Source organism: Lepidochelys olivacea (assembly GCF_965140295.1).
Source record: "Lepidochelys olivacea isolate rLepOli2 genome assembly, chromosome: 1".
NCBI classification, from domain to species: domain Eukaryota; kingdom Metazoa; phylum Chordata; order Testudines; family Cheloniidae; genus Lepidochelys; species Lepidochelys olivacea.
The window spans coordinates 295252287-295267750 of record NC_140411.1 but is presented as its reverse complement, the minus strand read 5'-3'; the positions used below and the strand labels follow the sequence as shown (position 1 = coordinate 295267750).

At 39.8% G+C, this 15464-nt stretch overlaps 1 protein-coding gene across 1 annotated transcript in view; it reads right to left on the bottom strand.

Moving 5' to 3' along the window:
* The window catches only part of LRIG3 (leucine rich repeats and immunoglobulin like domains 3), a 52600-nt gene that overhangs the window by 2483 nt on the left and 34653 nt on the right, over positions 1–15464 (bottom strand). Inside the window, exons 12-18 of the mRNA XM_084617875.1 lie at positions 13915–14078; positions 6245–6565; positions 5290–5571; positions 3403–3855; positions 3018–3176; positions 1854–1997; positions 1481–1771 (exon numbers count right to left, since the gene is read on the bottom strand). Coding sequence (XP_084474001.1) covers positions 1481–1771; positions 1854–1997; positions 3018–3176; positions 3403–3855; positions 5290–5571; positions 6245–6565; positions 13915–14078 — 1814 coding nt within the window. The remainder of the gene's footprint in view (positions 1–1480; positions 1772–1853; positions 1998–3017; positions 3177–3402; positions 3856–5289; positions 5572–6244; positions 6566–13914; positions 14079–15464) is intronic.

Genomic DNA, 15464 nt, shown 5'->3' with positions numbered 1-15464 from the left:
TTGTGAACTGTTCATGCATGATTGTGTTTTACTCCATGGGGGAGGCTACCACAGGAACTAAAAACAGTGGGGGGTGATTAAGGTGAGTCACTGAGACTAAACAACTCCCGAGATGTTCCACCCCCTGGGGTGGTTTGTATATACTAGTTCATGCTGGGTTTTCCAGACGCTAGGAAACAACGGAGGAGCTTTTGATATAAAAGGATGAACCTAAACTGACTTATGGCTTCTTTCTGATGCAGCAAATGGACAAAGGGAGGCCCTCATGGAAGGGCTGGAAAGACACTAGCCTACTAGGGCCCCATAAGATTGATGGGTGATTCCTGGTATGCTAAGTGTGTGTTTAAATCTGTTTATTGTTTTATTATTTTTATTTTTTGTAATGCTTTTATCTTAAGAAAAAGTGTGCTTGCTTAGAAAGAGCTGCGTGATAGCTTGTAACCTTTGGCAATACACTTTTCATAGCCATTGGAAAGAAAGCAAAAGCTCAGGCACTAGTCTTTAAGCAGACTGGCTTGCTGGGAATATCATAGTGCAAGGTAGGGAGATGTGAAGCCTTAAAACTCCAGTCAGGAGGGAGACACACATGGGTCTTCACCCAAGAGAGGTGACAGCTGGGAGCAGAAAACCTTACGTGCGTGCCCTGAGGGACCATGGAGGGGGAATACAGGTGCAGTTACCCAGAAACTGTGATGTTATCAACTAAGCAATACATGCAGAAGTTATTCCCCTTGTATAGTAAAATATATTTTATAATGTACGGAATCTTTTTTTTAAATCCATCAGAAAAATTATTAATAATCAAGAAACTAAAGGCTTGTTCATAACTTCACCATATAGTCACACTGCTTTTTGTTTCTCCTTTGAGCAGGACCAGGTCTAGGCACCAGCAAAGCAAGAACGTACTTGGGGCAGCAGAATTCCAGGGGCAGCATTTCGGCCACCCTTTTTCTTTTTTATTGTTGCTTGGGCAGTTGCACTCTTGGAACTTGGGGTGGCAAAAACCTAGAGCTGGCCCTGCCTTTGAGCCCCTCAAGTGTTGGTGCACTGTCTATTCAGAGGCCTTGTCTGAGTATGAAGTGCCCTGCATGCTCCTGGCACTACATAAATAATGGAGGAAAAGAGGTAATACTAAAGTTAGCTTTCACAAACTAAGGCCTTGCTTACATGGGAAAGTTTCATTGGTTAAATTGCCAAAATTTTCAAACAGTATATATTTGATAAACTGTAGTATCCCACTGAACTCAGGGGCAACTGCATGTGCTCAGTTTCTCTGAAAAAAAGGTAGGCTACTTATGTGACCAGCTTTTAGATACGTTTCTCACAATATGTAACAATCATATAAGCAATCACCGAGTATCACCCTGAACTACTGTTCTGACTAAAGGATAAACATGTTTTCTAGTACATGCAAGTCATAAGGAACATATGTATACAAATGATGTTTGCAGCTTTAAGAAATGCAGTAGCTGAAACATACCCATGAAAGTGCTACTAGTGGTAATAGCGGATGGTTCCTGATTTCTGTTCAAATCAAAGATGTCGGAGTTTAGAGTCAAGCTTTTCACTCCAATTCCTTCACTTGGCATGCAAGTAGAGTCAAGCAATTTACTACTTGTAGCCTGCATTCCAATGCTGCCAACATACTGGTCAAAGGGATCTTCTGGTGAATGTGATAATGTTCCAAGTGAATATGGATAGCGTTCTTTTTTCTTTAAGTAAGTAGAGTCACATGGGTCCATACACACTGTTCTTTGGTCAGGGCTGCAGCCTTAATAAAAAGGAGAAATCAGGATTACTAGGAATCTTATAAGGCAAGACTGAAACAGGACTAAAATATTTATTTGACTTACTTGTATGGTATGCTTCAAAAACGTCAGAGCCATAAGCATTCCCTTTTAAATACACAGTCCCTGAAGTCCCCAGATAGTGGCATAAGAATGGATCTGTAACAACCTCCAGGTCTGTTTCACTGTCATTATCTAGATGACAAATGCCTTAAAAATAAAGACACGATGTATCAGCTAACAGACTCCTTTTTCTAGGCTTCATCCTGCACAATTAGTTTTACTAGTGGAGTTTTGTTCTTCTGCAAATAAAACAACTACAGCGATGAAACCTGCAGTGGAATTTAAGAACACTTTTCCTGGAGGGGCAGGAGTTTGCAAGAGTTCAGTTAAACAGCTTTATAAGGCTGCTACACCTTAGCCCTAACCCTCTCCAGAATGGCGATGTCAAGATTTCTCAGCATGTCACCACTCTGTTGGTCTGCTTATCTTCTAGGAGTATAAAATAAATACCAGAAGAGCCAGGATTTCATTTAAAAAAAAAAAAATCACGCAATGAGTTCATTTGCAACCAAAGATTCTGCTCTGAATACTGAAGCCATGGTCCAAATAATGGCTACAAGTCATCAAGTGTTACAGAGTAGATTACTCCTCTAAAAACACAATGATCATTTTGAGATGCTTTCAAAAATTAAGGCCTTGCTTACACGGGAAAGTTTCATTGGTTAAACATATAGTAAAACAATATAATGCCCCCTATGGACACTACTATTCCTGTATAAAAGAGTGCTTTTGGAGGATGAGGAGGGGTATAGCTTAAGTTTTCTTTCAAGAGACCTAACTGAAACAACAAAAAAGGTACTCTAACACTCGTAGAGTTCATGTGTAGACTCATCTTGTTTTGGTGCAAGTATAATCAGTTTAAATTCATACTTGAGGTATATTGAAGAAGCTTCTCTATGTAGACAAGGCCATATGTCAAGTGGATCAGTAAAACCAAGTTTCTGTTATCAGCACAAGCATTTCTCATCCCTGTATTTCATAGTAAAATCTCAGCTTCAAATATTATTTTAATGGGTTGAAGCAATCAGTAAGTCAGTCACAGGGCCTACATGGTAACTAACGAAGATGCTTCACTGGTGTCATTGTCTTCCTAACTAACGTAATGAATTGTAGTATCTGATTTCTAGTAACCAAAACAGTGCCAAGTTTTATACCTAAAGTATTTACCATTACTATCTCTTTGCTGTAAAAAATATCCCCCCATTGAAGAAGTTATGAACTGATGATGACTTCCATTTTCTGATGACCCATACCCATCCTGCCTTTCAGCTAATGTTCCCTGGGATGACAGGTAACTTGGAATGTCAGCAGGCAAGTTGGTCTCATCTGTAATTTAAGAGGGGGGGGAGGGAAATATGCATAAAACCATCAGTATATTTTAGGTTTCTTTGAAATATTTTTAAACCAGCCAGCAACATGATGAAGGCAACAAATGATTCACCCTTCTGAATTTGAGTCAAAACACACAAACATTTCTGGAAGAAAGTTATGGGAGAACAACCACAAACACATTTGAGGACTCCTTTGCACTGCCAAGCTTCAGTTTACACACCTGTATTTGTGATGCTGCAATCTTCATTTCTTCTCCTTGTGTGGTATATGATGACCACCCACACAAGTGAAGTGCCCACCACACAGCAAACCACTGCTATGATCACTACGCCGACTGTGGCCCATCCATCATCATCCAATGATGGAGCAATGTTTTGAGGAGAATCACAAGTGGGAGTGGGAATTACATTTAGACGAATGTTGCCTCTCTCTGTTCCAAGCGTATTAGACATTTCACAAGTGTATTTCCCAGCATCTTCAATGTCTGTGTCCACAATAATCAGTAACTGGTTGCCTGCAGCGAAGAAGTGCCTTTCTGTTACCACCAACGGGCTGTCATCCTTAGTCCAGTTCAACCGAGGCGGAGGGCTACCACCAGCAATGCATTGCAAGACTGCAGTTTCACCTTTTGTTACTGTTCGGTCTAGCAAGGGCCGCAAAAATGATGGTGTTTCTGGGAAAAAAAAATCTAAATTACCTTTATAAGAAAACATAGGTGGTTCCAACCCAATCCACAGAAAAACAAAAACAAAACAAAAAACAAATGAGTTGGGGTAATATTAAAATCACAAAATTTCTAACATGTGTGTTTTTCTAAACATTAATCCTTAGAAAGATGGCATGTTTTAGACCGGGATGGCCAACCTGAGCCGGAGAAGGTGCCAGAATTTACCAATGTACATTGCCAAAGTAATACATCAGCAGCCCACATCACAGTCCCTCCCCCTCTACCCCGGTGCCCGCCGGCAGTCCCGCCGATCAGCACCTCCCCTCCCTCCCCACGCCTCCTGTCCGTCGCGACCAGCTGTTTTGCAGTAGGCTCTGGGATGGAGGGGGGAGGAGAAAGGGTGCAGCATGCTGAGGGAGCGGGCAGGGAGGGGCGGGGGCGTTGGGTAAGGGCTGGAGTGGAGGCAGGGCCTGGGGTTGAGCAGTGGAAAGTTGGCACCTGTAGCTCCAATCCCGGAGTCAGCACCTATGCAAGGAGCCACATATTAACTTCTGAAGAGCCACATGTGGCTCTGGAGCCACAGGTTGGCCACCCCTGTTTTAGACAAATGACTACACAGTTATGCATCTGCTAAATACACATGCTCTTTGCAATCACCCCAAAATGTTTAAGACAAAATATCTAGGTTGTTGCCACGCACCATTCTAGAAGCAAATTTCTACACAAACACTGAGGTAGCTAACAGTTTTGGGAAATGATTTAACTAAATTGAAAGCATCATTAAGGCCTAATTATACTTATAGTTTTTCTACTGGTGGGGGAGAAGGGGAGACATATTCCAGGAGCCTGAGCTAAAAGACTGGCGTCAGCTCATTTAGTGATCACAACTAGATGCTCACTAGCCCTACAAAAGAAAAAAAACCGAGGAAATAAGTTACATATTAGCATAGCGTTCTCTAGAATATATTATTAGTGGAGATGCCAACTCTGAATTTAAAAAAATAATAAAAAAAAAAACTTCACTTTTTCCTTTTTTCTATTACTGAACTTCTCAGGAAAAAATCCCAGCAACCTCCTCCTTTCTCTGTGTATACTAAATCATTTCTATTTTAAACTATGCATTTAAATGGAAAATGTAACTCTATTTTATTATTTATTAGAACAATGATTGTGTATTAAAAATGATAAGTATGGATTTCTAACCAATGGCCATTGATTCACAAATGACGACTTCACGAAATACATTACCACAGAACTCATCTGAAAAGACATTTTTCAGCTAAACATGTGCCTCCAAAAGCACTCACTAGTAGTGAATTGATACATCTCCCTATTAAGCCCTATAACACATTTTATTAATAACATCTAAAAGTATGGCAAAACTTGTCACACCACTTCAATAGAAAAGACTTATATCATTACATATCAACAGTTTCTCACCTAGTACTGTCAGTGTTGCATTAGCTGAAATGCTCCCAGCAGTGTTTTGAGCTGTACAGCTATAAACTCCAGTGTCCTCAATTTTTACATCAACAATAAAGAACACATCATCCTCAGGCATGACATGCATACGTCTCTTGCGTGCTGCAGGAAAGTCTGTGCCACCATCTTTCTGCCAGGCAATCTGCGGTACTGGATGACCAACTGCAGCACATTCTAATCGTGCCGTTGCCCCAGCACGAATGGTTAGGTCCATGGGCATCTTTGTAAATGAAGGCAGCACTAAAGCAAAAAACAAAACAAAAAGTTTAACCAGATACAAGTAGGTTTGTTTCCAATTTTGGGGCAAATTATTTTTCCTCCTTTGCACAATATTTTCTCAATTTCAGTACACCCAACTCCAATAAGCATAAAACTTATACCAGTTTCAACAACAGCGATGTGCAAGGCTTTGCAGATAGGATCTGGTGCACAAAGGTCTGGAAAAAAACCTCACAAGACCGAAACTTGTATCTAGAGAAAAGATGGCCTTATGTTTAAATCAGGAGACGTGGGTTTCATCCTCATTCAGGAAGCCTGTAGCAGAGTTGACCTCTGCCAAGTCACAGTCTGCGTACCTCAGTAGAGAAGGTCGTTGTCCCCTGTAAAAGGTGGACTGGGGTTCTTCTCTCTCCTATCCTTTCCCTAGTCTATTTAGATTGCAAGCTCTTCAGGACAGGGATTGTTTCTTAACTGTGTTTGTACAGCACCTCACACAATAGGGACAGATTCTGGTTGGGCCCTTTAGATGCAGCTTTAATAATAAACATATCTTGGAAGCAGCATGCTTTCATGAGCTGAAATTAGGATATAAAGCATTTTCTAAAAATAATGCAGTGGGAAAAGAAAACTGTATATTTTAATTTGCTTTACACTGATTTCCTCTTCAAATGCACAGGTAAAACAGGATGCTTACTGTTAACTGTGAGTTTGGCTTTGACAGAGTAGGATGAACCAAAGTGATTTGAAATCACACACTGGTATTTTCCTTCGTTGCTGAATTCAACATTGCGTAGCCGAAGTATGGTAGTGTATTCCATCACTTCACCGCCCTGTGCACGGAGATGTGCATAATTCTCCATTTCAGCATCATGCAGTAATTCATTGTCCTTTTTCCATGCAAAAGTCATAGGGGAGTCACTGCTGCTGGCTGCCGAACATATGAAACTTAAATTGGAGCCTTTGATTGCTGACTGAGTTTCTGGCTGGACAGTGATCTGTGGTTTAGGAAAATCATCTGTAAAGATGGGAAAGGGGAAAAAATTGTGACACTGATGAAAAGAGGCAAATACCTGGGTCCCCAGGACTCTTCTTAGAAAAAGATTTTGTAAGCCTTTGTTTTATAGGTTTGAGAGAAGTCAGACAAGTATTTATAAAGCAGAGATATAGTGGTTTAGTTTTAGATTTCATTTATCTCCAGGCATTTAAAGATGTCATATTTATGAGTTTACTGTGCTAAGCCCTCTCTTAGTGAAGAGAAAGCACATCTAAAGCAGACTATGTGCTGTTTATATATAAAAAGGAGAGAACTACAGTTTAACATCTGTAAAAGCTACTTTGACTTTCAGTCACGAAGCCAAGACTCCTTTTTTCTACACCTAAGGCTGCAATAAGTTTTTCTTCACCAAAACATCGTTCTTTCTGCCACCAGAGATTGTCAGACACTCCAGGGTTCTCCCCCAACCCACACACAAGTTGTGGTTCCAGTGATTTGCAGTTCTTTGCTCCAATTTTCAAATGCAGCAGTGCTGAAAATCTGCTAAGCATACTATACAATGATCACATGTGGGGTTTTGTATGATGGGGGAGCACTTACCATTTGTATTTTGTGGGATTCCATGTTTATTGTCCTTCAATTATTTACAAGTAAAAACGCACTTAATTTTACAAGTAAAAATGTGTTCTACAGCCAGTCCTGCAAATACAACCTGGGATCTGAGAGTCTTGTTGGGTTATTTCTTTCTTGTGCATCATACCTATAATAAGTTCCACAAGCCAAATTATATCCTTGGTGACATCTACGTCACCACACTGTGTTCAGTGGTTTTGCATTGGTATAATTTACCGAAACATACTAAATGTTTATACTGATAATGTGAGAGGTGGAATAGGATGCAGCTCATTCTCTTGTGGCTGTGCTGTCTATGCTCTGCAGACAGACGTTAAAAGTATTAAAAACATTTGTTTGGGGGAGGGAGGGCACTAACATAAGCAGATGCGATACAATATACAAAAGGAACTGATCTGTTGAGTAAAATTCTGCCATTTTCACATAGCCCATTTTCAGAGTAGAACCACACTTTAAAATAAAATCCATAAAGGATATTTCTCATCATCTTCTTCAAGCCATTAACTTCAGCACTTGACTTATAAGCAAAGGAAAAAAGAGACAGCTATTAAGCGTGTTTTATTTGGTTACAAAATCACTATAGTAAGACTACTGTATAATTAAGCAGTCAATACAGGTCACTTCTGCACCTATTTTCAATTGTGAACAGTTTTCTCAAAAGTTTATTTTTGGCCTGAAATTGTTCATGCTTTCTTTCATCTTGAAAGGCATAATTTTAGAAAGTGTGAAGTACATCAATTTGGCCATGTTTGAGCTACACTATTATGGACCACTCATTCCATGTGTCCATCCCATTAACAAATTTTAAATTTTTTTCCTCTGAGTTGTTTTCAAAATTCCAACTTGGCACTGAAGATTTTAAATTAACATACAAAGTGTACATCATTCTAAAGTTAAAGAAAATAACTTCTTGTGTAACGAGCATTTCTTCAGATGTGTAATCATTCTATCTGAAATATACAAAAGGAGAAGAAAGAAGCACAGCTTGATAGAATACTAAGCACTGCAGAAATGCACCTTTTCCCACTGAGATGTTAATTTAACAAATATGCTCCGGAGCCAAACAAGGTGGCCTCTATTCAATTTGGAAGTTGTATTCAGGGAAAGGACACTGCAACAATAACTCTTTCCTTTTAGTTCATCACCAGAAATTCATACAATTTTTAGAAAACAATATTACAGAATAGATAACAGAGCAGACACATAAATGCCATAAATTACGGGGGCCACAATGTGTTGCAACTTTCGGCCCAAGACCTGGATGGTGAAAGTGTAGGCCAATGGTACAAATGCATCTCCATTTCAACAGCCTCAATCACCAACTCCACGGGACAAGCCCCACCAATGCCACTGGCCTTGCCCTCTAAGTTAAGATTTCATCTGTGTGCTTTCACATGACAAGGCAGGACAGCAACGTACTAAAAGATTCATTTCTTTGCCCTTGCTTCTTTTTCCTGGTCCAATAAAGGCCAAGTTTATCAACCTTCTAGGCACAGTAAAACACACCCTTCTGTTTAGCCAGACTTTTATCTGACATGTGAAAAGGGGTCTCTCTATTCCTATTAATAAATAATGTTGTGCAGTTAATATGTTGTTAATTTTATGTCTTTTTATGAACACATATCTAGAGACATTGTGATTGCTGCATTTTAAAGATTTAACTGGCACACACCACTTAATACAGATAGAGACTAACCAATGTCTGTATCTGTACAAGTGCTGGAAATGGCCCACCTGATGATCACTTTAGATAAGCTATTACCAGCTGGACAGTGGGGTGGGAGGAGGTATTTTTTCATATTCTCTGTGTACATATAAAGTCTGCTGCAGTTTCCACGGCATGCATCCAATGAAGTGAGCTGTAGCTCACGAAAGCTCATGCTCAAATAAATTGGTTAGTCTCTAAGGTGCCACAAGTACTCCTTTTCTTTTTAGTAAATATAATGTATTTAGACTTTCAGAAAACCTTTGACAAGGTCCTACACCTACACCAAAGGCTCTGAAGTGAGTCATGGGATATAAAGGAATCATAGAATCATAGAATATCAGGGTTGGAAGGGACCCCAGAAGGTCATCTAGTCCAACCCCCTGCTCAAAGCAGGACCAATTCCCAGTTAAATCATCCCAGCCAGGGCTTTGTCAAGCCTGACCTTAAAAACCTCTAAGGAAGGAGATTCTACCACCTCCCTAGGTAACGCATTCCAGTGTTTCACCACCCTCTTAGTGAAAAAGTTTTTCCTAATATCCAATCTAAACCTCCCCCACTGCAACTTGAGACCATTACTCCTCGTTCTGTCATCTGCTACCATTGAGAACAGTCTAGAGCCAAGGTCCTCTTATGGATCAGTAACTGGTTAAAAGGTAGGAAACCAAGGACAGGAATAAATGATCAGTTTTCACAATGGAGAGTGGCAAATATCAGTGATCCCCAAGAACCTGTACTGGGATCTGAGCTGTTTAATCCATTCATAAATTATCTGGAAATGGGGGGTGAACAGTGAGGTGGCGAAGTTTGAAAATGATACAAAATTACTCAAGACAGTTAAGTCCACAGCTGAATCCAAGGAATTACAAAGGGATCCCACTAAACTGGGTGACTGGACAACAAAATGGCAGATGAAATTCAACTTGATAAATGCAAAGTAATTCACACTGGAACACACAATCCTAACTATACATACAAAATGATGGGTTCAAAATTAGCTGTTCCCACTCAAGAAAGTTCTTGAAATCATCGTAAACAGTTGTCTAATAACAATTTCTCAATGAGCAGTGAAAGTCAAAAAAGCTAACAGAATGTTAGGAATAGGACAGATAATAAGACAAAAAAAATATCATAATGCCACTCTGTCAATGCCTGGTACGCCCACACCTTGAATACTGCATGCAGTTATGAAAAGGTACAGAGAAGGGTAACCAAAATGATTAGGGCTATGGAACAGCTTCCATATGAAGAGAGATTGAAGAGACTGGGACTGTTCCGCTTAGAGCCAACTAAGAGGCAATATAATACAGGTCTCATCATGAATGGTGTGGAGAATGTGAAAAAGGAAGTGTTATTTACCCCTTCACATAACAAGAACCAGGGGTCACCCAACGAAAAACAGATTTAAACATAGATAAGGAAATATTTCTTCACACAACATGCAGTCAACCTGTGGAACTCATTACCAGGGGATGTTCTGAAGGCCAAAAGTAAAACTGGGTTCAAAAAAGAATTAAGTTCATGGAGGGTAAGTCCAATAATGGCTATTAGCCAAGCTAGCCAGTGATGCAACCCTATGCTCTGGGTGTCCCTAAGATGCTGACTGCCAGAAACTGGGACCGGATAACAGGGAATGGATCACTCAATAATTGCCCCTGTTCTACTCATTCCCTGTGGGGCACCTGGAACTGGCCACTGTTGGAAGACAGGATACTAGGCTAGATGGACCTTTGGTTTAACCCATTATGCTCATTCTTATGTTATGTTCTTAATAGATAGTGCTATTTTCAGATGTCAAATTCCTCACTGGAATGATTTCCTCATAAAGAAGGTATGTCCTTCATTAGCTCCCTATTAATTTCTTTACTTTATGTTCTGTCCACATCAGCTTTAGAAATTTATACATTAATATTTCAATATTAAATTAAGAGTAGCTAAACACTTTTATAAGACAGTAATGTTAATAGTTGCTATTAAAACAGCAACAAGACCATGACACCAAGCACATTCTGTGCTCCTTTATACCTAGGCAATCCCACCAAGACCTGTGAGGTTGTATAGGTATAAGGGTAGGATTAATAAAAATTAAGCAATGTTGAACTTGTTGTGGTAACAAAATTATAGTGAAGAAAGATGAAATTTCCATTTTACCTCTTTAAATCCAGGACAAAATAAAGTATTTTGTCAACTTTAATTTTTCCTCTATTAATGGAAATTGCAAGCAAATATATATATTAATGCCAGATTAAGTACCAAATTTTTATCTTAAAACAGTCAAGAAATTAAGAATTAAGGTTCCCACTTTGTACATTAGAATAGGGTCTTTCATTACATGATTAGACAACAAAGTGACAATATTTGACACGCAGTATTTAGCATCTGTGAACAGCACTTTTGTTGCAAATGCATATTAATACAAAATGTATGTGTTAAGCTATTGTATAATTTACATACTGAAAGACTATTATGAAGGGATACTTTCAACCCAAAGTTGACAGGAAACAATAAAAGCTACCCTGAAGTATTTGCAGCACTACAAACCTGAAAATAAAACGGATTCTAATTAGTATTCACTGTCTAACCTGTGAGAAATGCAAAAGGTAAAAACGTAACTACAGAAAAGTGAATTGGATTAATAGAATCACAGAATATCAGGGTTGGAAGGGACCTCAGGAAGTCATCTAGTCCAACCCCTTGCTCAAAGCACGACTGATCCCCAATTAAATCATCCGAGCCAGGGCTTTGTCAAGCCTGACCTTAAAAACTTCTAAGGAAGGAGATTCCACCATCTCCCTAGGTAACACATTCCAGTGTTTCACCACACCCCTAGTGAAAAAAAGTTTTTCCTAATATCCAACCAAAAACTCCCCAACTGCAACTTGAGACCATTACTCCTTGTTCTGTCATCAGCTACCACTGAGAACAGTCTAGAGCCATCCTCTTTGGAACCCCCTTTCAGGTAGTTGAAAGCAGTTATCAAATCCCCCCTCATTCTTCTCTTCCGTAGACTAAAAATCCCCAGTTCCCTCAGCCTCTCCTCATAACTCATGCGTTCCAGTCCCCTAATCATTTTTGTTGCCCTCCGCTGGACTCTTTCCAATTTTTCTACATCCTTCTTCTAGTGTGAGGCCCAAAACTGGACACAGTACTCCAGATGAGGCCTTACCAGTGTTGAATAGAGGGGAACAATCACGTCCCTCGATCTGCTGGCAATGCCCCTACTTATACATCCCAAAATGCCATTGGCTGGCAACAAGGGTACACTGTTGACTCATATCCAGCTTCTCATCCACTGTAACCCCTAGGTCCTTTTATGCAGAACTGCTAACGAGCCTTGCAGTCCCTAGTCTGTAGCGGTGCATTGGATTCTTCTGTCCTAAGTGCAGCACTGTTCCTGATCACTTTCCTCTCCTCTAAGTGCTTCAGAATTGATTCCCTGAGGACCTGCTCCATGATTTTTCCAGACACTCAGGTGAGGCTGACTGGCCTGTAGTTCCCAGGATCCTCCTTCTTCCCTTTTTAAAAGATGGGCACTCCATTAGCCTTTTTCCAGTCCTCCGGGACTTCCCCGGATCGCCATGAGTTTTCAAAGATAATGGCCAATGGCTCTGCAATCACATCCGCAAACTCCTTTAGCACTCTCGGATGCAATGCATCCGGTCCCACGGACTTGTGCACGTCCAGCTTTTCTAAATAGTCCCAAACCACTTCTTTCTCCACAGAGGACTGGTCACCTACTCCCCATGCTGTGCTGCCTAGTGCAGCAGTCTGGGAGCTGACCTCGTTCGTGAAGACAGAGGCAAAAAAAAGCATGGAGTACATTAGCTTTTTCCACATCCTCTGTCACTAGGTTGCCTCCCTCATTCAGTAAGAGGCCCACACTTTCCTTGACTTTCTTCTTGTTGTTAACATACCTGAAGAAACCCTTCTTGTTACTCTTAACATCTCTTGCTAGCTGCAACTCCAGGTGTGATTTGGCCTTCCTGATTTCACTCCTGCATGCCCGAGCAATATTTTTATACTCATCCCTGGTCATTTGTCCAATCTTCCACTTCTTGTAAGCTTCTTTTTTAAGAGCAGCACGGATTTCACTGTTAAGCCAAGCTGGTCGCCTGCCATATTTACTATTCTTTCTACATATCGGGATGGTTTGTCCCTGTAACCTCAATAAGGATTCTTTAAAATATAGCCAGCTCTCCTGGACTCCTTTCCCCCTCATGTTATTCTCCCAGGGGATCCTGCCCATCAGTTCCCTGAGGGAGTCAAAGTCTGCTTTTTTGAAGTCCAGGGTCCATATTCTGCTGCTTTCCTTTCTTCCTTGTGTCAGGATCCTTAACTCGACCATCTCATGGTTGCTGCCTCCCAGGTTCCCATCCATTTTTGCTTCCCCTACAAATTCAACCCGGTTTGTGAGCAGCAGGTCAAGAAGATAAATCAAAATCATTTATAAGAGTGAGGTGTTAGTAACGTAAACAAGAAATGTATATGCGGTCACAATGATTTTTAAAGTTGAAAATATTGTTTTAAAGCCCATATAGACAAGGTCAAGGTTACCATGGGAACTATACTTCAATATATAACTTTAGTGCAATTAATCTCAGATTTAATAAAGCACTAATGCAATTTGCATATATAATTAAATATATTGCATATATTAATGGGCATGTCAGTTAAAGTACATCAAGATGCACCACATTTTTTAAATGGTGCTTACCTAAACAGTATTCATATTTTAACTCTAGCAGCACGTAAATTTACCACCACAAACCACTGATCTTTCCTTTGTATGCAACATGCAAGTATGCAATACATGAAATTAAGTCAGAAAAATGTTACTCCCCATCTGGAATGAAACCACAAGCTCTGAGTACCTGCAGATAAAAAAGTCTGGGAAGCAGAGGACAAAACATTAAAAACAAAATATTAACCCTTCTCAGTCCAACAAGAGAAATCAAAACATGCCAGATAAAGCAGTGTAAAATAAATTCACTAAGCAAAACCTATGAAGGTGAGGAGAAGTGGTTATACTCACCACACACAAACTCATCTGGGCTAACAGCAAAGATACTTCTGCCTTTTAGCAGCTGAGGATGGGCACAATTGGCATTCACAAAGCTCTGAAAGTTGTTTTCCGATACCCACTGTGGTAGCCATTTTAGCTGGCAGTCACACAAAAGACTTGATGTATTTAAGTGCCTAAGGAAAACAATTACATTAAATGTTTTCTATACAAAATGCAGATCCACCCAAACAGTACAAGTCAATAGGATTTTTTGTAAAACTTAATTTTAAACACAAATGATTTATTATAAAAGAAACTAATGTCACCCAGTTCTCACATGACACCATTATTAGACTTCAGGTCTACAAAGCAAACATTTTCATTCTTATTCTGTTCTTTGAAAAGTCACATTTGTGTCTCTTTACAATTGCATGTCCCCATCTTGAGTCAGGACAAGGACAGTTACATAAAGGGGCAGGGCAGTGATGTAAAGAGGGTACCTGAGAGAACACTCAGACGAGAGGAGTTCCAAAACCTACATAATTCAAATACCCTCACAAAAGAAAAACTTTCTGGGGGAAGAAAAAAAGCTCAGCCCAACTACAAGTTGTATCCCAACTGAGGTCTGTTGGGGTACAGCTATCTAAAGAACTGTACAAGGACTGACAAAAGAAGGAGCATGAGTAAGGTAACAGTGGTATTTATGTGAGTAGTGGGTATACACCAATCCCTATGTTGTGATATGAACAGCAGAAATACTGATCCCCATGGCCTCAGGAAACCCGCTGCCAAGATGAAGACCAAAAGATCCACTTTGTAGTATCTTCTGATACTATGTATTATGAGACCACAAGTAAAATCCTGCCCCTGGGAATTTTGCCCCAACTTCATTAGGCCTGGATTTTCACCTCAGAATCCTGGCTTTCAACCGAGTCTCCTGCCCTCTTTGCCTAAGATGTTGCTGGAGATCTTATACTCTGAGTCTTAACGTTTGCTGGAGCTTAAACACCCAGTTTTGTAAGCATTTGAACTGCAAAGGCATCCAATTGCCGATAGTACATTACAAAATTTTGTTTAATCTCAGATCAAGGTCAGAAATAGCACTAAAAACTCACAGCTTCACATCAGTTCAAATAGCTAGAACCATAAATACTCAATTTATGTAATCTTTTCTCCACAGGATTAGCGCTAAAATACAGATCTCAAAACAACTGGAGTGATGGAAATTACAGTTCATCTTGGAAAGGAACTAGGAAGATATTTGAAGGACCACAAATGCAGACTTAGTCCTCCATTGAAAGTACTACCAAACCTAGGAGAATGGTAACATTCAAAAAGAAGAAATGCAAAGAAACCAAACTAATAGTTTCAAAAGAACATTCCGTGAATGAATATAGACCAACTTAAACTTCCACTAAAAATTTGAACTCTTCCTACTTGGAAGAGTAAATTTGAGACCTCTTACAAATCTGGAGCAAAAATAGCGAGAAATCAAACTTCTCCCTGAGGACTACTCATAAGTATTTGGATCTAGATAGAGCTAATGATAAAAGTCTTAAAAGTTACCTTGTTGGAGGAAA